At 51.0% G+C, this 26635-nt stretch overlaps 1 protein-coding gene across 4 annotated transcripts; it reads left to right on the top strand.

Moving 5' to 3' along the window:
* The first annotated feature begins 10348 nt into the window (after positions 1 to 10348).
* Pou6f1 (POU class 6 homeobox 1) lies at positions 10349 to 26413 on the top strand. 4 transcript variants are annotated; one of them, XM_059247572.1, is made up of 10 exons: positions 10349 to 12032; positions 14231 to 14426; positions 17010 to 17126; positions 18394 to 18522; positions 19054 to 19307; positions 19882 to 20010; positions 20647 to 20850; positions 23740 to 23881; positions 24621 to 24789; positions 25543 to 26413. In XM_059247572.1, exons 1-10 carry the CDS (start codon positions 11985 to 11987, stop codon positions 25886 to 25888), a joined length of 1734 nt encoding a protein of 577 aa, XP_059103555.1. In that variant the 5' UTR covers positions 10349 to 11984; the 3' UTR covers positions 25889 to 26413. The 4 variants fall into 4 exon arrangements, with proteins under 4 accessions (XP_059103555.1, XP_059103554.1, XP_059103556.1 ...); XM_059247571.1 differs by having other exon boundaries at positions 10352 to 12032; positions 17005 to 17126; positions 18297 to 18522; XM_059247573.1 differs by lacking the exon at positions 10349 to 12032 and having other exon boundaries at positions 14283 to 14426; positions 18297 to 18522.
* The last annotated feature ends 222 nt before the right edge of the window (positions 26414 to 26635 follow it).

Consider the following 26635-nt stretch of genomic DNA (forward strand, 5'->3'; position numbering starts at 1 on the left):
GTGGGTGCATGTGTGTGGTGTGTGGTGTGTGTGTTCCAGAGTTACCTACAGCACTCAGAAGAACAGAACTTGCTGCTCACTCTGCTTCTCAACCTGCCCAGGAGCCTGGACAGAGTGGAGACTTTTGGAACACTCCTGCCCTAGACAATTTCACACTCCTACAAGGTCACTAGTACCTCTTTCCTGTCACAGAAATCCCTAAGAATAAATAAAAGTTGTTGTTTTTTTTTTTGATTTTTCGAGACAGGGTTTCTCTGTGTAGCTTTGTGCCTTTCCTGGAACTCACTTGGTAGCCCAGGCTGGCCTCGAACTCATAGAGATCTGCCTGGCTCTGCCTCCCGAGTGCTGGGATTAAAGGCGTGCGCCACCACCGCCCGGCCAAATAAAAGTTTTTTTAAAAAAAGTTTTTAAGAACAAGGCCTGGCCAGGCGTAGTGGTGCATGCTTTTAATCCCAGCAGAGGCAGAGGCAGGTGCAGGCAGATCTCTTTGAGTCGGAGGCCAGCCTCCTCTACAGAGAGAGTTCCAGGACAGCCAGGGTTGTTACACAGAGAAAAAAGAACAAGGCCTGGAGGGATGACCAGTAGGTAAGAGCACTTGTTGCCAGTTTCTGGGGACCAGCACCCTGTTCTGGTCTCTACCAGAGCTAGGCACACATGTAGTGCACGTACACACATACCAGCAGAGGCCAGGAGAGGGCACTGCTTCTCCTGGGACTAGAGTTACAGGTGGTTGTGAGCTGCCATGTTGGTGCTGGAAATTGAACTCAGGTCCTCTGGAAGAGCAACAACTGCTCTTAACCACTGAGCCATCTCCAGCCCAGTAAAATAAATCTGGAGGAGTAGCCACTGACCTGGAGGAGGAACAAAAAGAAAACACACATAATAAATAAAATCAGCCAGGCTGCACACCTTTAATCCCAGCTCTCAGGAGGCAGAGGCAGGTGGATCTTTGAGTTTGAGGCCAGCCTGGTCTACAGAGTGAGATCCAGGACAGCCAGGACCATACAAAGAAACCCTGTCAAACAAACAAACAAACAAAAAACCAATAAATGAATAATTAAGTAAAATCCAGTTCTTGGAAAACATAATATCATGAAATGCTTCTTCTATGGAGATAGGAGCTTTTTTTCTTCTTTCTTTCTTTCTTTCTTTCTTTCTTTCTTTCTTTCTTTCTTTCTTTCTTTCTTTCTTTCTTTTTTTAATCATTCTGAGGACTTAGGAAGACAGGATTCGAAGCACATGAGGTAAAGAAGGAAGTGGGCCCAGTCCGTGATCCGGTCCTCCTGCTTCTCAGTAACTCCATTTTCTCTTCATCCCAGTCTTCTCATACTGAACATTATATTTACTCCGGGGACTTCTGTGAGGATTGGACAAAAGGGACAAAAAGATTGATGCACTTTGTTATGTTTGTTAATGTCTTCACGTACAGTCATCTCACTGGCTTTTTTTTTAACTGTTTCCCTGTGTAACCCAGGCTAGCCCCCTGAGTCCTGAGATTACAAACACGTGACCCTGACAGGCTGGTGGCACAAAAGCAGGTGGATCTCTGTGAATTTGAGGCCAACCTGCTCTACACAGTGAGTTCCAGGATAGCCAGAGCTATGCAGTGAGACCCTGTCTCAAAAAAAGAAAGGAAAGGAAAACAAGAGAGAATTGGCTCCATGCTCTGTGTTTGTTTTCTTCTGACAGTACTGAGGGTTGAATTTGGAGCGTCCTGGATGCTATGCAAGTGTTCTACCACTGCCACTCCCCAGCTCAGCAAACCACACACACACACACACACACACACTTTTTTTTTTTTTTGAAACAGTCTTGAATTTTGGTCTTCCTGTCTCAAACCGTGTACCAGCTGGGATTACATGGGATTACAGACCTACACCACCAGACCCAGGTCAGGACTGGCTTCAGCAAATTCTTCTTTTTTCTTTGTAGTTTGTTTGCTTGTTGCTTTAATTTTTGTTTTATTTGTGTGCATATGTGTGTGTCTTCATGTGTACCACATGCATGCAGTACCCATGGAGGCCAGAAGAGGGCATCAGATCTCTTGGAACTGAATTTACAGGCAATTGTAAGATGCCTGATGTGAGTGCTGGGGATTGAATCCATGTCCTCTGAAAGAGCAGCAAGTGCTATTAACCACTGAATGATCTCTCTAGCTCCCTTTTTAAATTTTTGTCTAAAATTGGGAGTGTGTGTCCATGTGGCCAGAGTGTTGGATCCCCCTGGAGCTGAAGTTACAGGTGGTTGTGAGCATCCCACATGTATACTGGGAATCAACTCAGGTCCTCTACAAGAGCAATGCACGATCTTAATAGCTAAGACATCTCTCCTAAATCCCTTGCTTTTCTTTTTTTTCTCTTTCTCTCTCTTTTTAGTTTTTCAAGACAAGGTTTCTCTATGTAACAGCCCTAGCTGTCCTGGAACTCACTTTGTAGATCAGACTGACCTGGAACTCAGAGATCCACCTGCCTCTGACTCCTGAGTACTGGGATTAAAGGTATGCACCACCATGCCTGGCTTGTTTTTCCTTTAACAAATACTATTTGTCTATTTGTTTTGAGACAAAGTCTCATTATGTAGCCTCGGCTGGCCTGGAACTTGCTTTGGAGACTAGGCTGGCCTTGAATTCATAGAGATCTGCCTGCCTTGGCCTGCAACTGGTTTTTGTTTGTTTGGTTGTTTGGTTGTTTGGTTGGTTAGTTTTTTGTTTTGTTTTGTTTTGTTTTGTTTGAAACAGAGCCTCACTATGTAGCCCTGGCTAGCTTGTGTAGACCAGGCTTGTCCTGCTCACTAACAGATACTTCTTTCAGCAGCAGAATGTAAATAGTGTCAGTTATCAGTAGCAGCTCTACAAAGTTTTGTTGAAATAGTTCTTTTGTTGCATGAAAAGGTATCCCAAGTTAGCAAGATGGTGCGCACCTGTGATTTCCCGAATCATGAGGTTGAGGCAGGATGACTGTCACAAGTTTGAGGCCAGCCTGCTCTACATAGAATGTTCCAGGACAACCTGAATTATGTAATAAGACCCTGTTTCCCTCCTTGCCCCACCAAAAAAGGGAGCAAGCACTCTGGCTGTTCCCGGAGCATCACTCCTGTGAGAACAGGAGGCAGCAAGGGATGCTGCTGGACTCTGCCAACTAACTTCCTGCTCCACTCCTTCCCTCCTTTGTACATCTGCGGGTCAGGCATAATATTTTTCCCTCTAATATTATTTTTTAGTGGAAATGTAGAGACTCATCAGAGAAGAGACAGGAAGGACAAAAAAACCCCACATTTCTTCCACATTTCAACCAACAACCTCATTTTCTTCCAACAGTTGAAGGGAACTTCTTATGAATAATGGATGATTGCCTGATGAATATGCACACAGCCCATTATGCCTGTGAGGTCTGGTAAATAATTTATGAGCTAAAATGTTCCTCACCTTGTTACTGTACAAAAACTTAAAAAAAAAAACCCACAGCATATTTACCCTTTGAACCATAGGGAGATCTGTCAGAGACGGTGACAGCCTTGCAGCTTTACATCTTACATGCTAAAATTAAATAGAAGACGCTGTGTATGCATTTCAGGAGGGTATAAAAAACGGAGCATGCTCTGGCTGTACCCCTTGCCTCATGCATGGTTTCTGAAATTCTGGCTCTTCATCTTAAGGCAGCCTCACATTCTCAAGAGCATGGATTCCTCCATGGGCCATTCCCCTCACAGGGCTTCAGTCTGACCCGTGAGATTGACTCTTCTCTCTGGTTTTATGAAAACTGGCCCAGACTGCCTTGGCAATGCTCTGCTGTGCTGCTCTTCACGGTTGAGAGGTCTTCCCCTGGTGACCTGACCCACTGCTGTGTCCACCTTCAGCTCACACCCCCTCAGCTGCCCTAGTGGGTACCCTTAACCCGGGGGTGAGAAAGGGGAGGGCGAAGTTGCCCATGCCCGCAAGGGAAGCGTTTAGAGTGCATTTATGGGTCCTGGTAGAACTTGGTTGTTCTATGACGTATTTAACGCGACTTGAAACCGGGTTAATTCACAAGTCACAGAAGGTGGGAACCTGAGGTTTGTCTGCTAAGAGTCCAGGGGCTTTCTAGGCACCATATCAAAGAAGGCTCTCGGTGTCCACTGCATCTTTCACAGGTCCAGCGCCTGTAGGAGATGAGGAGGAGGGGAAAGTCCTTGTTATCTATCTTTTAGGCAAACCATATACATGTTCAAGAAACAGAGGTGCTGGCAAAAGGCTCAGTGGGTAAAGGTGCTTGATGCTAGGTTCTCTGCTGGAGAGTGATTCCCCAGAATCCACCCACATGGTTGAAGGAGCCAGCCAACCCCTATAAGTTGCCCTTTGCCCTCCAAGAGCATCCTGACACCTCTCTCTCTCTGTGTCTCTGTCTCTGTCTCTGTCTCTCCTCTCTCTCTCTGAGTAAATGCAATAAACAAAAGAAACAATAAGTGATCTACAAACTACAAATTATATACAAAGTTACTGGGACAGTGATGTAATTAAAGCAAAAATCCTTTTACAACAATGTGGCATTTGGACTTATAAAGGATTCTTGAAGGAAATAAATCTTCAAAAGAGTTTGCCAGACCCTGCCCCCCCCCAAAAAAAAGGTTCAATTAATTAGAAAGAATCCAAGATGTGGGACCCCTGCCTCACGTGGGCCCCATCTATCTTTCAAACCTCCTTTTGGGCAATCCTTCCATCACTTCCTGTGCTCTAGCTTGCTACACGCAGATGGTTACTTCTCTAGCCCCATCCAGATGCTGAGATCCAAACCCACACATGATGGTACTTGGATACAACACCTTTGGAAGGTGAGTAGATCATCAGTGCACCCCAGAATGTTTCCTAATCCTCTGCCACCATGTGAGGTTACTGCCTGTGAAGTGGGATCCTGGGTCCTGGGTCCACCATGATCTTCAACGTCCCCACCTCTTGAAATTTAATGCTGAGACCATATTTGTAATTAATTCCGTTTCTGAAAGAAGATTTATTTTTATTTACGTATTTGTATGTGTTTCAAGCATGTGCTAGCACCCACTAGGAAAAGGTGTCAGGTCCCCTTGGGCTGGAGTTCCAGGTGGTTGTGACCCACCCTCTGTGGGTGCTGGGATCTGAACTCCGGAAGAGCATCAGGCACTCTTAACCACTAAGCCATCTTACAGGCCTCCTCCCACCCCCACCCTCTTTTATTTAAATCTTCTCACTGGCCCAGGCTGGCCTGGGAACTCACAGGTAACCAGGCTGGCCTCAAACTCCTGAGTGCTGGCATTATAGGCACATACTACCACCACAGCTTGATTTGTAGCTGGAGACTGACCCCAGAACTTTGTTCATATAGGAAAGCATTGTACCAACAGAGCTACATCCCCAGCCTTTCTTTTTCTGAGGTGTGTGTGTGTGCGTGCGTGTGCGCGCGCGCGTGTGTGTGTGTGTGTGTGTGTGTGTGTGGTGTTCTTGGGTGTGTGCATGCAGTGTGTGTGTGTGTGACTTGGTTGTCCAGGCTGGTTCCTAATTCACAGGCTCACTCCATTTTCAGCTTCTCCAGTAGCTGGTCCTCCAGGTGGGATGGTGCCCGGTTCTACCTCTTATAACTAAGCTTCATTACTCGCGGGGACTGCCACTGGAAGAGCTGGGATGAAACCCCGAGCTTTCTGGTTCCTGCCCATTTAGTAGCCCTCAGCAGAGCCTCCTCATTGGCCCCAGGAAAACAGCCAAGGCCCACTCTGCCGCAAACTTTAGTGAGCAGAGCGGCTGGTTGCCAGGAAGATCCAGGCAACCTGGAGTGTGGCCGCTGGTCAAACCACCCGGTACCGCTCCCCTCTCCTCTGCTAGGCTATGCTTCCTTCCACTGGGGTTTAAGGGACTGTCTGGCGAGGGCTCTCTACTCTCCACTCCCTTTCTCCTAATGCGGCTCCTGCATCATCTACCTCCAGGACCACGGAAGCGTGGCTGAGGGTGAGGGGAATCCACCTCTGGATTCATAAACCTCCTCCTCTCCTCCTCTCTCATTCTCTCTCTTCCCTTTGCTCTTTCTTCTCCTAGTTGTCCATTACCTCCCCAACCTTCCTTCCCCTGTCCCCCAGTCAGCCTCTAAAACCTTCCCTTCCCTTCCAACCCTCCCCACCACAACGATCACCGACACAGTGACTTGTTTTTCCCCGTCACACCAAACTTTGTCTGTCTTTTCACACCTTCTTGTTCTCGACTAGCCGGCTGGCTGTGGGCAGGACCCCGCCCCTCCACGAAGGTGGGAAGGTGAGCAGCGGCGCGCAGCGCTCGGGACCCCGGTCCCCTCCGGGATGTGCCACGAGGGCACCGCTGCTCCCCAGGCCCTGCGCCGCGGAGCCTGAGCGTCGTCCGCGTTCCCGTCCCTCCCCCAGGCTGGAGACAGACGTGAACTTGAGGTTCGCCGTCGAGAAGGGCAGTCGACGACCGGGAGAGTCTCAGTCGTCACCGCCCCAATCCTCGGCTGAAGGGAAGGTGACACGGGGTCACCGTTGGACACACTCCAGTCCTACTCTCAGACAGGGCTGAGTCAAGCGGCCCCACAGGCCCTGGGTCCCGGTCCCGGCGGGGCCTGGGGGTCCTCTAGGGTTCCTCCCCACCCCCACGCGCGGCGCGCGGCTCCCCAGACCCCCCCTCCCTCTCCTGACCGCCGCCCCCGGCGGCTGGCGCGGGAGGTGCAGCATGCGGCAAAGCGGTTTGCATAAATTATGCTCATGACGCAGCAGCTAAAAAAATCCAAGTAGCAGAAGGAGGGAAAGGGGGGGAGGAGGGAGGAGGGAGGAGGGGGCGAGGAGGGGACTGCACCTGGCCGCCCCCGCCCCCGGCGTCCCGGCCCGCGCGTGGCCCGCAACCCACCGCCGCTCCGCTCTGCCAGCCCCGGCGGGGGGCCCGGGGGGCGGCGGGTCCCGAGTGGCTCCGGGCCGAGCGAGCCGGGCCGAGGCGCTCCGGCTTCTTTGTCTGCGGGCGGCCGCCTGGGCCGCGGCCCCCTGGCCCGGGCTGGGAGATGAGTGTCTAGTCGGTGGCCGCTGGGCAGCCGGGGAGCGGGAGGCTGGGCTTCGGGCTCCGGTGAGTAGCGGGGTCCGGGGCGGGGAGGGCTTTGCACGGAGGGGGAGGGGGCCGGGCAGGGGAGGTTTCGGATTTGGTTAATATGCAATGCCCGTAATTAGCATAATTTATATATTTATGATAAAGAGAGGAAAAAGGCGCGGGGCCGGGGCGGCGGGCTGCGGCCCGGGAGGCGGGCGCTGTGGGAGCGGACGGCCGCGCGCTGCCCACCTGGGGCCGCAGACCCCGGGCCGCGCCCTGGTCCCCCGTCCCCCGCGGACACCCGTGGAGGGGCGGCCGCCAGGTGGACGCCCTGCCCTAGAGCCCGGGTGGGGTTGGGGAAGAGGCGCGCAGAGCCCCGGAGACCCGGACGCTTGGGTTCCCCGGCGACCTGTCAACACTCCTCCGGGAAAGGGTTGGTGGGACTCCGGGGTAGACACCTCGCTGTTGCTGCTGGAAGGATAGGGGAGTGGTAGGAGGGTCACCGTCGACCAGAGCGTGAGCACTTCATAAATATTTAATGACAGTATTAGTATTAATAATGTCATAAAACGGGCCCCATGTGTCCTCCCGGGACATTTACACCTGGCAAGGCCGAGGGATCTCCAGAGTGGCTTCTAACCCACTTTAGCGCTGAGATCGCCCCCTCGGCTGGGATGGGAAGCCTAAAACCTTTACAGAATAGTCTCTGAGGCCGGGCAGGAGGAAATAAAAGCTTGTCAAAAAGCCTCGCTAGGCCAAACACAGGAAGCTCCTAGCCGAGATGGAGAAGCTGTAGCCTTTTTGCTCTTTCTAATTCCGTGTTCGTAAAGTAGATGATGGTTGATCCTCAGTTCCAAGTGTGTGTGTGTGTGTGTGTGTGTGTGTGTGTGTGTGTACCTCATCCTGTCACTTTGATGATCTCCGACAGTCAACACTGACTGGCAAAAGGCGCTCTCTGGGTATAGTGGCATGTGTTCCGTTTTGATTGAAGTTGGTGCTCAGGGTGATGTTTCTGTGACCCGGGACCTCTTTACATATGTGCATTAGAACTACATTCATTCCTTCATTGATTCTATAAAATAATCAGCAAGCGCCACACTAAGACAAAGCCCCACCTGTCCTGGAGTGAGCAAAGGGATCATAAACACAAAAACAATCAAATAATAATGGGGAGCTGGGCGGGGGAGAGAGAGAGAACGCTGATTTTCTCTTTTCTTCCTTGAGGCACTACCTGGCAACCAAGAAAAGTGAGGCTGTGGTGCACAGCTGTAACCTCAGCAGCAGGAGAATCAAAGATTCACGTAGTGAGACTGTCTCAAAAACTAAACAGGCAAACAAAAGCCCCAAACCAAACACCAACCTCAATAAATACAAATCAGAAAGGGGGTGCTGGCTAGATGGCTCAGCAGGTGAAGACCTTCGCTGCCAAGGCTGCCACTGAGTGTTCGACCCCTGAACCTCACATGGTAGCAGCAGAGAAGCTGTGGCACTCAGGCACTGGCGTACATAGATGTACAGACACAAACTAAGAAATAAATGTCAAAAAGAAGATGAAACAGTAGCAACAGCAAAGGCAACAAAGAAGCCTGGTGGTGGCGCACACCTTTAGTCCCATCAGTCCCAGCACTCAGGAGGCAGAGGCAGGCAGATCTGAGTTTGAGGCCAGCCTGGTCTGTGACGAGAGTTTCAGGACAGTCAGGGCTACATAGAGAGACCCTGTCTTAAAAAACAAAAACAAAAACAAAAACAAAAAAAAAAACAAGCAAACAATTCAAGGAAAGAAAGTCTGGAGATACAGTAGAGAGTATTGCATCTGTACAAATCACATACACACACTCAAAAGCACACACACACACACATAGACACACATGTGTGCACACACACCCTAGTAAGGAGTACATATCACAAAGTAGAAGAAATTGGTGCTACGTGTAGCACTTAATGGTGCAGCGCTTGCCTAGCATGTACAAGGGTAAATTCAAACCCAGGACTGAAAATTTAAGAAATAAGAAAGAAAAGAAACTTGTTCCCTAACGGTTATCTGCTTCAAGGAAAAAAAAAAACAACAACAACAACAACAAAAAACCCTGGATGTGTTGGCACACACCTTTAATCCCAGCACTGGAGAGGCAGAGGCAAGCTGACTTCTGTGAGTTCAAGGCCAGCCTGGTCTACATAGTGAGTTCCAGGACAGCTAGGGCTATGCAGAGAGACACTGTCTCCAAAGATAGAGAGAGAGCAAGAGAGAGAGAGAGAGGAAAAGAAAATAAAAAATCATATTTCCCCTCCAAGACTTAATTACTATGCCATTATAACACTAATACTTGGGCTGTAACTCAGTGGTAGAGCACATGCTTAGCATGCACGGGGCCCTGGGTCCAACTTCCTGTCCCATAAGTAAACAAGTAAATAAAATCATAATAGTAGTCATTTACATTTCATAATACTTTATGATTTGAAACATTTTGTATGCATGCTTTATTTCAGTTAAAATAATAGCAATAATAGAACTGGGGTTGTAACTCAGTTGGGATAGTTGCCTAGCGTACATGGAACCCTGGGTTCCAGTCCTAAGGCCCCATTAGCTAAGTGCACCTGTGACCCCAGCACTTGGGACTGGGAGGCAGGAGAACAGGAAGTTCAAGGCCATCTTCAGCTACATAGGGGATTCCAGGCCAGCCTGGAATACATGCAACCTTGTCTCAACAACAAACTAAACAATAGTAGTAACACTCATAGAGTGTCTGCATGGAGGCCCTGGTGTATATGCCTTACATAAATGTTACCAATTTAAAGTTGGACATAATAGCAGGAGAGTGTAGTGGTTACATGATTACCATGGGGGCTGGAGAGATGCCCCAGTAGTTGAGAGCACTTGCTGCTCTAACTGAGGACCCACTTTCCATTCCCAGCAGCCATATGGCAGCTCCCTACTGCCAATAAATCCAAAGTAGGAAAATCTGTAGAGAGAGCAGGTAAGTGTTTCCACGGGCTGGGAGGGGCAGGGCCAGCGGCGTTTCTACCATGGATGTAAAATGTCCTTTTAGGTCATTCAGAATGTTCTTGAACTAGAAGTGCCGATGGTTGCGCTGGAGAGATGGCGTAGTGGTTAAGAGCACTGACTGCTCTTCCAAAGGACGGGGGTTCAATTCCCAGCAACCATATGGCAGCTCACAACTGTCTGTAACTCCAGTTCCAGGGGACCAGGGGACCTACACACAGACAAAACACCAATACACATAAAATAAAAAATAAATAAATTATTAGAAGTGCCGATGGTTGCACAGCATCGTGAATGTTCAAAATTCCACTGAAACGTACACTTCAAAATCATTACAGTGGTGGCCACGCCTTTAATCCCAGCCCTCAGCAGTCAGAGACAAGTGGTTCTCTGAAGTTTTAGGCTAGCCTGGTCTACATAGTGAGTTCCAGTCCAGCTAAGGCTACCTAGTGAGAATCTCTCTCAAAATATAAATAAAATTATTGAAGTGGGTATTGGGGATGCAGCTCAGTGATGAGCACTGGCTAGTACACACCAAGCCTTGAGTTCAGTCCCCGGCAGCACAGAAAGGGAGGTGAATGTTAGAGTAAAATTATTAAACTGATCGGTTCTCTGCCATGTGAATTTATATTTGTTGGCGCTGCTGCAACAAAATATCATCAACCAGGTAGCTGCTGAACAATAGAAGTTCACTGCTTGTAGTGCTGGAGGCCGGGAAGGCTGAGGTCAAGTTCTCTAGTGCACCTGTTTCCTCAGAGACAAGGGGTGTCTCTCTGGGAAGACTGCCTTCCTGGTCTCCTCATCTCCTGGACATTCCCACCTCTTCCGTCTGTCACCTCGGGGCTTAAGATTCCAGCAGATGAACTGAGAGGGGATGCAAACATTCAGACCATAGCAGAACTTTACCTCAGTGTGTAAAAGGCTTGTGGGGCTTCGGCTATAGCTCAGTGGTAGGACACTTAAGTAGCAGACTCTCGGCCCTGGATTCAGTCCCCAGGACGACAAAAGAAAACAAAAATCTTACAGGAGAAAAAAGTAAAGAAAGGAAAATAAAAGTAAGGTAAGGGTAGGGAACAGTGCTCTGGGTTTCCTTAAGTGTGACGTGGTGACAATAACAGCCCCCGATCCCCAGAGTCAAGATGAGTAACATGTCAGTTAGTGTCACATAAAACACTCATCCTACAGCAGGTACCCAAACTAAATGTCAATTACCTTTTCTCCTACACAAATGTCTAACCTGTTTGCCTACTTAAAAAAAAAAAATGGCTCCAGCCAGACAGCCTGTCCTCACATGGGGTTCACCCACGCTTGCTTCCTGCACCTGGCGGGCCATGCCACTGGTGGAAATATATTGCCTCCTGTGTACAGGGCAACATGGTCCTTGGGCCATCTCTGCGGATTCTGTGGAATTGGCCACTGAGTCAGAGGCTCCAAGGCCTGTTGGAAGAGGTCTAGGAAGTGGCATTTTTAAGACTATCTCTGGAGTGAGAGCATCGGGTTAAATTCTCTCTACTGTCTCCTCAGGAAGCCTGCCCAGGGAAACACTGATGTCCAGACCCCTCTCAACCTTTGCCTAAGGTTCTGAGTGTCTCTTAGCTCCACCTTGGGCTCTTCTGGGTGTGCCGTCACCCCTTGGTCTAGGGGACCCCAGAGACAGGGGCCCACCCTCTCTGTCCTTTGCCTTCCTAAACACTGATCTTCTGGGTCTCCCTGGGTGTGGGTTGTCCTGGGATGCTAGAGAGAGAGAGAGTCTTCAGAAGTCTTAGTGTTTTCCTTTGTTTCCTTCTCTGTGTTCTTGGGAGAGCTCGGCCTCTCTTTCCCTGCCATTCTATTTCTGACTTTTCTAGATAGTCCGGAAATTCCGACGCTGCGTCACACCAGCCTTTGCTTTCCTGCTCCTGTCTTACCCAGAATGCACTAGGTGTGGGCTGGCACCCACCCGACGCCACAGTGACCATGGATCCTGGAGCTGGCTCTGACTCATCTCTGACTGTGAATGAGCAGGTATCTTCAGGAGTGAGAAGTGGGGGTGGCGAGGGTCATGGACTGAGGTCAAGGGAGAAAGACGTATAGGTGCCTCTCATCGTCTGTCTCTCGTTGAAATTTATGATCACTCCACCTGCCCAAAGGTAGTGTCAGCTAGGGTTTCCCAGGGGCTGAGTTTGGGACTTTAAGTTGGAACTTCAAAATTAAAATTAAACTGCACGGAGGGCCGGAGAGATGGCTCTTGCAGAGTAAGTGGGCCTGATTCCCAGCACCCACATGACTGCTCACAACCATCTGTAACTCTAGTTCCAGAGGATCCAATGGCCTCTTCTGGCCTCTGAGGGTACTACATGCATGTGGTGTGTATACATGCATACATGCAAGCAAAACACCCATACACATAAAATAAAAAGTAAGATCTCAAAAAACTGTTGAAGTGTACAAATACCTATACATGTTTGAAAAGGTGATGCTTTTTTATGCTTCTATATATTTTCTGTCATTTCTGAAATGACTACTTACGCGTTTCAGCATCCCTTGAAATGTAATCGTAGTGAAACCCCTCAGAGGTCAAAATTGAGTCTGCCAAAGGAACCTGCTTTGGTATATCTTCATTTATCTTGACGGGTCCCCCAGTGCCTGTTCTGGCACAGTCTATGGCCACAGCCAGTTTTCAGGGTACAGCGTTGTTCCAGGCACTGTTGATGGCTGACACAAAGCTTTTTCATGTATGGGGTTCAATTGGTATTCTTCCTCCACCCCTGGAGCTGAGGATCGAACCCAGGGCCTTGCGCTTGCTAGGCAAGCACTCCACAACTGAGCTAAGTCCCCAACCCCCAGTTGGGATTCTTTTCCTTTTTTTTTTTTTTTTTTTTTTGGTTTTTCGAGACAGTGTTTCTCTGTGTTGTTTTGGTGCCTGTCCAGGATCTTACTCTATAGACCAGGCTCCCTCGAACTCACAGAGATCCACCTGGGTCTGCCTCCTGAGAGCTGGGAATAAAGGCTTGTGCCACTACTGCCTGGCCCCAGTTGGGATTCTTTTTTTTTTTTTTTTTCGGTTTTTCGAGACAGGGTTTCTCTGTGTAGCTTTGCGCCTTTCCTGGGACTCACTTGGTAGCCCAGGCTGGCCTCGAACTCACAGAGATCCGCCTGGCTCTGCCTCCCGAGTGCTGGGATTAAAGGCGTGCGCCACCACCGCCCGGCTCAGTTGGGATTCTTAAGGGCCAGGATGGCACATTTCAGTGGTGGTATAAAGAACTTTGTGCAGGATGTTTGAGCAGGGGTTCATGGGAGGTGCCCTCTCTGTTTGAGAACACCTACGGAAATGAGACCATGGGAACCTTGAACAGGTCAGGGTGAGGCAGGAAGAACTGCATTTTGGGGGTTCTTGACCCTTCTTTGGGGAAATTAGCTTGCAGGGAACATCTGGTATCCTGAGTTTAGAAGTTACTCAAGGGTTGGAGAGATGCTTCCGTGGGTAAAGCATTTGCAGCATAAGACAGACCGAGTTAGAGCCCCAGGACCCACATAAGAAAGCTGGAGGTGGTGGTGTGTATCTCAAACTTCCTCCCGTGAGACAAGAGAACCTCCTGGAAGCTGAAGTAAGTACCCAGCCTGGCAGGAGGAGGAGACCCCACCTCAGAAAGGTGAAAGGAGAGAATTCCTGAAAGGTGCATGAGTACTGTGGCATGTGTGTACACACACACACACACACACACACACACACACACACACACACACACAACATTAATGAAGAAAATAATCCCAAGTTGCTGAATACTGCGGAGCACTCACTTCCCACACGCCCCACCCCGGGAACCTTCAGGTGGTCTCTAGGGTAAGTTAGGACAGGTTTCTTCTGGTCTCCATCCTCTGTTATGGAGAGTACTCATATCTCAGTATCCAAGAGGATGCTCTTGCAAGCTCGAGGAACGAACCATTTTCCACTTCCTGAGCTAAGTCCGAGATGGGGAGCAAACAGAAATATCTCCTGACAGTTTGGCCCTGTGAGACTTTTCTTCCTGCGTCCAGGATCTGCTTGTTTCTAGCAGCTCCTTGTTGGGAATCAGGGACAGTAGCCTGGGCCAAATTCTGGCTTTCTCAGAGTGCCCTGTTCTCTGGATAAGAGCTGCGTCCTGAATCCCCCATCCCCCTCCTGGTCATACCCAGAGCTCTGGTCCCTTTCCCTAGCACTGACTCTCATCCTTTACTTACAGGTCATTGTGATGTCAGGCCATGAGACCATCCGAGTGTTGGAAGTCGGAGTGGATGCTCAGCTCCCGGCTGAGGAGGAGAGCAAAAGACTGGAGAGTGTGGCCGCTGATGGCCCCCAGAGTGGAGGCTCTACTGAAGCCAGTGAACCTGGTGGTGAAGCTGGGCCGCACGACCCAGACCGTTCTGCAGAAGCAGCTGGTATGAGGCTATTGCTCTAATCCACTACTGCTCTCATGAGTCCCTTGTAGGCCCAGGGGGCATTAGGGTCTTGTCTTCCGGCCCACTTGGCAGCCTCTGGCGACAGTCCATACTTCTGGCCACTCTCCAGGAATACCCTGCCCTCCTTGTATCTGGAATTGGGTTCCTTGCAGTCTTACCCATGCCTGGACTGAGATGGCCCAGGTGAAGATTGGCCTGTTCGGCCTAGAGAGGGTCCTAGGTCCAGACTGTCAAGTCAGTGTAGGAGAGACTGGCCTCAGGACCCCACCAGGTTTCCAACTCAACCCCATTTGTAGCAGAGCTGGGAGTTCCGGGAGCTGATTACAGGCATGCACTTCCGACCTCGGTGTGCTGCCAAGTCTGGCTTTGTCTTGCCAGGTAGTGTATTGCCCAGGCTGATCAGGAACTCATTTTCAGTTCTCTATTCTTCCGCCTCAGCCTCCTGCACACTAGGATTAGAGGCAGGAATCACACTGCTGCCTGTGGTCCAGCTTTGGACTAGGCCCTAATAAAAATCAGCGTTTCCTTTCTCTACGGTAGGCTTTTCTCCCTGTCACAAGCCCATTTTCGTTGCTTCTTTTCATTGATTTATTTATTTATTACACACACACACACACACACACACACACACACACACACACGTACGCATACATGTGAGGGCCATAGAACAACATAGAAAGTTGGTTCTCTCCAGCTTCCAGGTGGTTCTGCGGATGGTGCTCGGGTTCGACTTGTTGGCAAGAGCGCTCACGTGCTGAGCCGTTTTGCCATCCCCACGTCCCTGTTTTCTTATGTTCCATTACTTTTTGTCCAACAAAGTGGTTTTCACTTTTCCTGTGTTCAGATGTCCTGACTGCCCTGGGTTTTCCCGACAGTTGACAGCCCGACTTCCCTTCACGGGAGAGAGAACCCTGACACTTGCTTTTCTTTTTCTGGTTTGTAAGGCCTGTGTCATATGTGTGTCTCCAGTTCTTTCAGCTGTCTGGGTTTTATCATTAGGTTCCGGGAACAGTTAAATGCTTAGGTTAAGGTGATTCCAAAGCAAAAACAAAATCCCCCAAACATAGAAAAGCATAGGCTGGCTCTGCAGAGCTGGGCAGGGCCTTAAGGTCACCTGACAGTGCAGCCCACTCTGTGGGCACTGGGTTCCAAAGGAGCTTTAACGTGGGGTTGGCGAGAGGAGAGAGATTGATTGATCGATCAATCGATCAATTGATTGATGGATTACCGGTCTCTATTCCTGATATTCCAATTCAGGCCTGGGCCTGAAAATGTATGCCCAGCTAGGGTGTATTAAGAAGCCCTGCCAGATGGTGGTGGCACACACCTTTAGTCCCAGCACTCAGGAGGCAGAGGCAGGTGGATCTCTGAGTTGGAGGCCAGCCTGGTCTACAGAGTGAGTTCCAGGACAGCCAGGACTACACAGGGAAATCCTGTCTCAAAAACAAAGAAACAAAAAAAACCCCACTGATATGTCCGACATCCATCACCCAATAACTAAATTCTACTTTTCATTATTTGTTCATTTGTTTGTTCGCTTGCTTTTTTGACCACCTGTCTGTCTATCTATCTATCTATCTATCTATCTATCTATCTATCTATCTATCTATCTATCATCATTTTTCAGTGCCAGGAATTGAACCAGGCAAGCAGTCTACCGTCATGCTGTATCCCCAGCCTTAGATTCATATTATTGTCTGGCTTGTGAAATGATAGTGTTTGTTTTTTTTTGTTTTGTTTTTCGAGACAGGGTTTCTCTGTGTAGCTTTGTGCCTTTCCTGGATCTCGCTCTGTAGACCAGGCTGGCCTCGAACTCACAGAGATCCACCTGCCTCTGCCTCCCGAGTGCTGGGATTAAAGGCGTGCGCCACCACTGCCCAGCTGAAGTGATAGTTTTTAATCTCCCTGTTGTGTGGCTGTGATGAGGTTTCCTGGCAGAGCACCCCAATTCCTGAATTGGCCAAGCAAGAAGAGATGAAAAATTACAGTTCATGGAACATTCTTTTGGAAACTCATAGAAACTGCCATTTTTGACTAAAGACTTTACAGAATAGTGGGGAAGGCTAAGTGGCCTGAGGAGCTCCTGTCACCCTAGAGTGTGACAATGATTTGCCTGCCCAGTTTTCAGGACTTGCCCCTTCCCCAAGTGTCTAAAATATTGGCCTAGATGAGCTAAGAAACAGGTCGGTTGCTGGCTGAGCCCAGGACAACTGCTTTTTGCTCTCAGATCCAGCTTTTTCCCTCCCTGACATGCATTTGCTTCAGGCTCCTGGATGCTATGTGACAGACCACAGTGTCCTACAGAGCCAGGAAATAATGAGCAGAACCCGGCATTTCCTTCCACTACATGTGGGAAGAGAGTGCCCACATTCCGGGTCTGGCCCAGAGCTCTCCAGTCATTACTGGCAACATTTGGGAAGCTGCCCCACGGGCCAGGGAAGGCAACCAGCTGGCCCTAGACTATATGCAGAAGCACAGCGTGGGTTTGCAGAGATGTTCTTCTCCACCCACCTCAGTCTCACGCCCGTCCTTCTTTCTCTCTCAATGCCACATGAAGTGAAGTCTCTCCCCGGGATCCCTCCAAGTCCTGCCCCAGCCATCGCCACCTTCAGCCAAGCCCCAAGCCAGCCTCAAGCATCACAGACCCTGACGCCACTGGCTGTACAAGCTGCCCCCCAGGTAAGGGCCACGTCAGGGAGCCGGACAGAGGGCAGTGGGCAGGAGCAAGCACAGGGTGGCCATGGGCTTGGGCACTGCATGAGGCAGGACAGGAAAGAGGCTGTGGCTGGAGGGAGGGGATGTCCCACTAGGTATCCCTAGGCTGCCCCTGCCCCAGAGCAGGCCCATTGGGAAGGAGAATGTGCCGTTGCCGGACATCTTCCCTGGGTCCAGAGAGGGCTGGTGTTGACTCTTTCCTGAGAGAGTTTGTGCCTATCTAACGATGGAATGAGTAAGCACCCTTGTCAGCCCCCCTCCCCCGCCCCCCACAACACCCAGCAGAAGAGTTAATGCCTTGAAGAGTTAATGAATTGTCCAGTCTTCAGTTAAGTTATAAAACTGCCCCACCGATGAAAAGCTGCCTGTAGAATCCCGCAGGCCAGCAGAGCCTGGGCGACCTCTGCTCGTGCACCGACCTCCAAGGCTTCCGGTCAGGGTGCCCTTTAGAGCTTCTCGGAGGCAGGCCTCTGTGGGCCCTTGAACACTTGGTAGCAGTTTCCAGTCCCTGTCCCCTGACCACAAAACAGTGGACACACCACAGGGCCGGCTCTGAAAACACACATACTAGTTACAGACTGGACTGGTTGCACCTAGGGATTTAGGAATGCACACACACACACACACACACACACACACACACACACACGTGATATATATGATATATATCAACAATTAATGAAAAAAAAGAGGCTGTATGAAAGAGAATGAGGGGCATATTGGAGACTTTGGAGGGAGGAAAAAGAAAGGGGAAATGATGTGTTTATATTATAATCTCTGAAAATAAAAGAAATCATAAAAAAGAACAAACACTGTACATTCAAATGCATCCCGGGGAAGGTTTGAGAGGCTGCAGACTACGGGGTGGAGGAGGCCTGTACACCCTGCCCTGCCCTGGAGGCAGGCTGGGCCTTTCCTGGGCAGCTTCTCTGCAGGCAGTGTAGTCTGATCCAGACACCCACGGGGTTAGGCCTTCAGCCTGGCACTTCCTGCTTCCCTCCGCCCTTTGCCCCACTGCCCTCAGAACGCTAGTTTGTGCTCAGCTGGGTCCAAGAGACCCCTCGTTTGCGCTGCGGATGTTGATTTTTTTTTTTATTTTTTCTTTTCTTTTTGAAATCTCGTTTGCTTTTGCAGGTCTTGACTCAGGAAAACTTAGCCACAGTTCTGACAGGAGTTGTGGTTCCGGCAGGGGCGGTTACTCAACCTCTTCTTATCCCCATCAGTATTGCAGGTCAAGTGTCTGGGCAGCAGGGGCTGGCCGTGTGGACAATCCCTACAGCAGCCGTGGCTGCCCTCCCCGGACTGGCCGCTGCTTCTCCCACGGGGGCAGTCTTCAAGCCGCCTTTAGCTGGGCTCCAAGGTAACGGCAGCTCTCCCCAGGACTGCACCAGGCCCCCACCACCCTACACTGCCACCCCTGCACGGGCAGTACTTACCATGTTGGACTCAGAACCTGCAGCCCACCCAGGGCAACAGCCCTGGATTCTGGATCCAGTGTCATAAGCACCCAGCCACAGAGCCGCTGCATCTCCTCGGGACTCTAGGCCAGGACACCAGGCTGGCCCGCAGGCCTGCCTTCCTTCAGCCAGCTGCTTGAGACTGCCCCGCCCCCCGCCCCCCTCCACCAGCATCCACCCCATGACCAGCAAGAAGGAGACTGCAAGAAGAGTCGACGTCTGTTTCTCGAACCTCCATGTCTGCTGCTGGCCCAAGGGAGGGGGGATGAGAGATGTTGGCATGTGCCAGCCCTTCAGGCATCAAGGGAATCGCAGCTGCCCCACGCCCACTGCCCCCAGGGCCCTGCCATTTTTGTGCCAGATCCCTTGGGACTGGAGCCGCGCCGGGTCGTGGCTAGGCGCTTGAGCACCTCTGTCTCTGCCTTGCTCCGTAGCAGCTGCCGTGCTGAACACCGCCCTCCCGACACCTGTACAAGCTGCCCCACCAGTCCAGACCTCCTCGCCCGCCCAGCCCCGGCCACCAGCTCAGCCCCAGACGCTGTTCCAGACCCAGCCGCTGCTACAGACCACGCCTGCCATACTCCCACAGCCCACTGCCGCCACTGTCGCCGCCCCCACCCCAAAGCCAGTGGACACCACCCCGCAGATCACCGTCCAGCCCGCAGGCTTCGCATTTAGCCCGGGGATCGTAAGCTGCTGCTGCCCTCACCCAGGGCTCCGAGGGATGGATCAAAGCTTGGGCCAAGGGTGGAACCTCCCCCACAGTGGAGGACCAGCCCCTTGAATACAGCCATTTCCGACACATCAGCAAAGATGGTCTCCCTCTGAGGTCTCCTTACACCTGTCAACTTGTCCTACCCAGACTAAAGCAAGCGTCGGGCTGGGGAGATGCTCCAAACAGGAACCACTGGACCAGCCTTGGGGGTGGGATGCACAGGAGCATCACAGCTTCATGCTGGCATCTATCCGGTGTGGCTCTTGGTTTGGGAGTAGAGATGTCAGGCATGACTTGGAGCACATTTGTCCCTCTAAGTCTGGCCATCTACCCTCTCAGACTTAGTTGGAAAAAGTGGTAGGAGTCACTGTTCCGGGACTGTGCCTCTCCCCGGCTGTCCCCCTGTGCTTGTCCCCCAGCCTCAAATATTCAGCCAGTGGACATGGTCCTGCAGCCCACACTCACCACTCAATGCCCTCAGCCCCCTTGCCTCTCTCTGGTCTTTCCACCTCTTGGCCTCTGAGCAAGGCTCTTCCTCTACCCGCAGATCAGTGCTGCTTCCCTCGGGGGGCAGACCCAGATCCTGGGCTCCCTCACTACAGCTCCAGTCATTACCAACGCCATTCCCAGCATGCCGGGGATCAGCAGTCAGATCCTCACCAATGCTCAGGGACAGGCAAGTGTTCAAAGCCGGGACTGAGGGGTGGTGGTCGTGGGGCAGCTGGCTAGGTAGGGGTGAGGACTTGGCCTTCGGTCCTGTCAGAGAAACTCAAGTAGGGTATCGGGCTGCTGCTTATGGCGTCTGCAGCAGCTCTCTGCTGGCGTGAGTCCAGGTGGGGTGTTGGTGCCACTCTGCCCGGGCAGTTAATTCTAGTTGGGAGAGTTTATCCAAATACTTCCCACTTCGTGGGCCGGCCTCATGCTAGGAGCTTTCTCACGTATTATCTCACCTGGTTTGGAGTACAGACCTGTCAGGGGATCTTTTGTTTTATGAGAGAGAAGGGCGAAATTCAGAAATACTAAACTGCGCAGTTAAAATGTGGCAGACTAGCGAAGAGCTGGCTTCCGGTTCTCTGATAAGCAGAAAAGCCTTCGCCTGGCCCACCACAGCTCCAGGGACAGAGCAAAGAACCCCTGGGGTGTGAGTCCTTTACTCTGTTGGGGAAGAGGAGGCCAGAATGCTTACAGTTCCTCGAGTTAATCTCTTGGCCTGCAACTGTGGGGATTTGAATTGGTGGTCCTGGATGCACACCCCCCCCCCCCCCCCCCCCCGCCGCCTCATATGCGGGGACCATGCTTTATTTTCTCCCAGGTTATTGGAGCACTTCCATGGGTAGTGAACTCGGCCAGTGTGGCCACACCAGCACCAGCACAGAGCCTGCAGGTCCAAGCCGTGACTCCTCAACTCTTGTTGAATGCCCAGGGCCAGGTGATCGCAACCCTAGCCAGCAGCCCCCTGCCTCAACCTATGGCTGTCCGGAAGCCAAACACACCGGAGTCCCCTGCTAAGAGTGAGGTACCAGGGCTGGGGGTGTGGATGGGCATGGGAAGGCGATGCTGTCTAGCATGGCTACTTCCCTCAGAAACTTCCGGGAGAATAAGGGAGGAGCCCCCCCACCAGCAGAAGGCTTATATGAGTTCACACACACCCCGCCCAGGGAAACAGCACCCATTCTCAGCCCACCACATACCACAACATGTGTCTGTGCCCACAGAGGTCAGAGAAGGTGGGAATTAAGTGAGCAAAGCATATTGGGCACTGATCATCCTTTGGGTGAACAAACTGCTAAAGAAAACCCTGGGGGCCAAATTCTGTACCCCATCACCACACATCAGGCCCTTCAACTCTTGTTTCCGTTCTAGAAGAGATTTTGAGTGCCTGTTGTATTCCAAATGCTAAGGATGCAGAGATGACTGAGATTGCTTAGTACCTAGGATGCCTTAGGTAGCTCAGTGTTGCAGGTATTTACAGGTCAGCATTCAAAAGACTGTGAGGGAGGCATGAACAAGGGGCTGAGGTACCCCACAAATGACTGACAGACTGGGGTCAGGATAGCTCCAGAGAGGAAGGATGAGTTGCATTTGGTGTGTGCTGTCCCTGGGAACTGGGACAAGCGTGGTAGCCAGCGTGTGGTTCTCAGACTTGTGCGCTGGGGTCTCCTGCAGGGCTGAGTTTCTTTTCCAGTAGATCTGAAATGAGACCCAAGGATATGCTGAGTTCCCAGATGACGTTTAGACCGTGATTGTCTAATACTATATGTTGCTTCCAAGAAGCTTTTAAATGACCCCTTAGCCTCAGCTGTGAGACAGTGGTTATCAGAATTCCTACTTCTGCAGGGTGGTGATGGTGCACGCCTTTAACCCCAGCACTCAAGAGGCAGAGTCAGGTAAATCTCTGAGTTTGAGGCCAGCCTGGTCTACAGAGCAAGTTCCAGGACAACCAGGGCTACACAGAGAAACCCTGTCTCAAAAAACAAAAACAAAACAAAACAAGAAAAGAAAAAAAAAAAGACTTAAGTTTGGGGCCTGGAGAGATGGCTCAGCAGTTAAGAGCACTGGCTGCTCTTCCAGAGGACCCAGGTTCAATTCCCAGCACCCCAATGGCAGCTCACAACTGTTGGTAACTCCAGTTCCAGGGTACTCATCACCCTCATACAGATATACACACAGACAAAACACCAATGCACATAAATAAATTTTAAAAAAAAAGAATTCCTGCTTCTGTCATGTGGGGTGGTGCACATCTGTAATCTCGGCCAGCCTGGGCTATGTAGGGAGTTCAGTTCCAGCTTGGGTTATGGGATGCTTTCTCAAAACACAAAAACAAAAATAAAACAAACAAAAAAAATCTCTTCAGAGGTTTATGAATATTACACTAAGGAACTGACACTCTAATATACAATCTGCTTCTGATGGTTGTTATAGAGGGAGCTGCTGCCGGCCTTTCAGTGGCTGACAGATGTACATCTTAGAGCCCCTCCCCTCCCCAACCTAGGTGGAGTCAAGGATCTGTTGTGATGCTTGGGCGCTGTGACCCGTTGGTAGTAGGCAGCTTATGTTTTTCCTTTTTTTATCTGTGGTGCTGGGGACTGAACCCCAGGGTCTTGTCATGCCTAGTACAGCATCATTGTTCTGTTCTCTCAGCCCCGGTCATTCCAGGGAAAGACTAAAGCCAGGTCCTGGGGACTACAAGATAGGTTTGAGAGTTGGCAGGAGGCAGAATCCAAGGAACTGAAAATCCAGAAAAACCCGCATTTCCTAAAAAGCTTATGGGTTTTTGTTTTTGTTTGTTTGTTTTTGTTTTTGTTTGTTTGTTTGTTTGTTTGTTTTTGAGACAGGGTTTCTTCGTGTAGCCCTGGCTATCTGGAACTCGCTCTGTAGACCAGGCTGGCCTGGAACTCACAGAGATCTGCCTGCCTCTGCCTCCTGAGTGCTGGGATTAAAGGTGTGGTACCACACCTGGCTGTTTTTGTTTTAAAATCATACTAATAATGCTAATTCCAGATATTTTTAGTTTTTCCTGATCATAAATAAGATATATAACTTTAATTAACATTGCAACATTATGTGTCATATATAAAGTAAAAATCTGGCTGGGTAGGTGGATAGGATATGCTTGTCGTGTGTATCTGAGGACTGGAGTTTGGAGTTCGGATCCCCGGCACCCAGGTAAATGTTGGGTGACTGTGGTAGCCCACGTGTAATTCCAGCACTCAGAAGGCAGAGGCAGAGGATCCCAGAAGCAGGCTGGTAGCCACACTAGCCAACCACATCAGTGAGTTCTGGGCTCAACTGAGAGAAACTGCTTTGCTGAGTGAGGTGGAAACCTGGTTGTCGGCCTCTGGCCACCACACTCATATGGCACACATGTATACCCACACATGTGCCGATGTGTACACACATAACACAGACACATGAGAGGAAAAGTAAGAATCAAGACAGGTGTGGTGATACATACTAGTAGGAGGTGGAGGCTGGAGGATTATAAATTCTTGGTCACAGAGAGAGGTCAAACTCATTTCTTGTGAATGTTAATAGGCAACTTCCAGCTCTGCTTTTGGTGTTCTTGTTGTTGTTTTTGTTTTGTGGTTTTTTTCGAGACAGGGTTTCTCAGTGTAGTTTTGGTGCCTGTCCTGGATCTCACTCTGTAGACCAGGCTGGCCTCGAACTCACAGAGATCTGCCTGGCTCTGCCTCTTGAGTGCTGGGATTAAAGGCATGCGCCACCACCACCCCCCCCCACCTCTCACCCCCCCACCCCGCTAGTTCTGCTCTTTGATGGCCACAGGTAGGAGTGCCTGGGTAGGTAAGAATTTCATGGCCATGTCTGTCCTGGTGCTATTCCCTCTGGGGATTGTGACCCCCGAGTTAGGCAAGGGTCCTGAGGTTTGTGTCTCTTCTCATAGGTGCAGCCTATCCAGCCGACACCAGCGGTACCCCAGCCTGCCGTGGTAGTCACCAGCCCGGCCTCAGGCATCAAGCCATCGGCTTCGGCTCCCATCCCCATCACCTGCTCAGAGACCCCAACTGTCAGTCAGTTGGTATCGAGTAAGTGATTCTTAGAGGAGGCATGTGGATCTGGGATGCCTGGCACACACCTCTAGCCCCAGCTGCTCAAGAGGCTGGGACCAGAGGAGTTTTTGAGCCCAGGAGTTGAAGGCCAGCCTAGTGAGAGCCTGTCTTAAATAAATCCATAAATTCCCCGGTGTCCAAAAGGAAAGGGTAGAGGCCCAAATGGAAAGATAGTAACTTTCAATTTTCTTTTACATTTATTTATTTGTTTGGGGTTATGGGTGGGGCATGAGCAACCGCAGTGTGCATGTGGGTCCCGGGGATTGAACTCAGGTCCTCAGGCTTAGTGGCAAGTGTCTTTACCATTGAGTCTCTTGTCCTCTACCAAGAGATGGCTTTCTTACTCCCTTTCCTGTTGGGGTGGCTGTGAGCATGTTGGAAGCGGAGGCCGCTTAGCCGTCTGTGTGGTTACAGTGTGCCCCTGGCTGGCTCAGTGTGGTCCCTCAGCCAGTTCTGAGGAATACAGATGGCTGATAGGTGTGCCTGGGACTAGAGTAGGGAGCATGGGAGAGGGTCAGCAGTCAGTCCTGGGAGAATTTAAAAACAGACTACCTCAGTAGGTCGATCTAGAGCCTTTTCCTACAAGTCCTGCTTGTCTGGGGGACATGGTGATGGGGGTCTTTGGATAAGTGCCCTCGTCCCTTTTACTACACCAGAGGAGCAGTGATGAGTCTCGTCTCCATGTGCTCATCTCTGGTCCTTCCCTCTGGCCTAGAGCCTCACACTCCAAGCCTGGATGAGGACGGGATCAACTTAGAGGAGATCCGGGAGTTTGCCAAGAATTTTAAGATCCGGCGGCTCTCCCTAGGTCTTACACAGACCCAGGTGGGCCAGGCTTTGACTGCGACAGAAGGTCCAGCCTACAGCCAATCGGCCATCTGCCGGTAAGTGTGACTCCCCAGGATAAAGCCAGGGCCTGCTCCGTGCCGTAGCCGGCTCTTATGGGAATCCCGGCATGCAGTCCCTTTTCACATTTCCCTCATGCTGCCCCCTTCCAGATAAGGAAGACTGTCCTGTGGGGGTCATGGACACTTAGAGTAGCCAGAGACTGAACCAGGCCTTCTCAAGTTTAGATAGACTCCAATCCTGAGTATTTAGCAGCTCACCTGAGGGGGGCTATTGATGAATCCTAGCAGGAAAGGATTATCGCTTATGAAAGTGGTCTGTCTTGGCCCTTGGCTAGTCAATATGCTGGCATGCTCCTGGCATGCTCCTGGGTGCTCCTGGTGTGCTCCTGGCGTGCTCCTGGCGTGCTCCCGGCATGCTCCTGGCTGTCTTGCCTACCAGGCCTGCCTGTCAGCTCAGCTTGAAGGTGCAGCTGGCTTTGTTCTGATGCTGCCATGGGAGCCTAGTGAGAGGAGTGTGGCCCTCATCCCTGGAGGCCATTCAAGATGGCCCCTCAGAGGACAGAAGTCATTTGGGGGGAAAGTTCATGTCAAGTTAGAGCCCACTTGTCATTTACCTGCCTAGCGGAGACTCTGGGCGTAGTCTTCTTCTTGAGGCCTGGGATATGGAAAGTCTGAGGAATCTGGGCTTTGAGGGGCCCGGAGGGTGGGAACGCTGAGTAGGAGGGGAGCTGCCCCTGTGAGTGAACGTACAGAGAAGAGATAGCTACACTGTCTCTGCTCCTTCTCCAGGTTTGAGAAGTTGGACATCACACCCAAGAGTGCCCAGAAACTGAAGCCAGTTCTGGAGAAGTGGCTGAATGAGGCGGAGCTCCGGAACCAGGAAGGCCAGCAGAATCTGATGGAGTTTGTGGGCGGCGAGCCCTCCAAGAAACGCAAGCGGCGTACCTCCTTCACACCGCAGGCCATAGAGGCTCTCAATGCCTACTTTGAGAAGAACCCCCTGCCCACCGGCCAGGAGATCACCGAGATCGCTAAGGAGCTCAACTATGACCGTGAGGTGGTACGGGTCTGGTTCTGTAATCGACGCCAGACACTCAAAAACACCAGCAAGCTGAACGTCTTTCAGATCCCCTAGGGCTTCGTCTCAGCCCTTGTTCCAGCACTTTCTACTCTCTCCTCAGCTACCGGATGTCGTGGCTGCAGTGACAGTCCCGTGTGCAGCTGTGCGCAGCTGTGCTTGCCCTGGGTCATGAGACCTCACCTGTGCATGTGTGTCAATGCCTGCCTCTTCCGCCCACATATGTCACACCCTGGGGAGACCCAAAGGGCTGCATGAGAGACCTACGCTCTGGGCTGGGCACATGGAAGGAGGGGATTTGTGATGTCCTTTGAAAAGCACTTTGCCAACATGGTTTCTGAAGGGTGAATTCTGGTTGGGAACCAGAAAGGCTCTGTCTTTGGGACAGGGCTGTAGCAACTCTTGGGGACCACTGTGCGTTAGCTCTTGTTTTGGGTGGCACTCACCACCCCTTGCCCTTGGCTCCTCTGTGGTTGTCCCAGTATGACAGCTCACCCAGTGAGATCTCAGCCTCACACTGCCCTCCTTTACTTTGTACACGGGCACATTGAACCCTTTAAAGGACCAAGCAGATGAAATTCAGAGACGTGTGACTCACTGTCTGCCTTGACCTCAAGGGCGGAAGGTCCCTGAAGCTGTGAGGTCAGGTGCCGTGAGGTCCCTCCCGGGGTCCTGGGGATGGCGGGTGTGCACGAAGCAGAGCCTTTTCCTCTGCAAACCAAGTTGGAAGGGAGGCACAGCGAACTCTCCCATCCTGGAGAGTCTTGGGTCTGTTGTAGGTCTGGAATTTAGTAAATAAGGCCA

This window comes from Peromyscus eremicus, chromosome 20, assembly GCF_949786415.1.
Source record: "Peromyscus eremicus chromosome 20, PerEre_H2_v1, whole genome shotgun sequence".
Lineage (NCBI taxonomy): Eukaryota > Metazoa > Chordata > Mammalia > Rodentia > Cricetidae > Peromyscus > Peromyscus eremicus.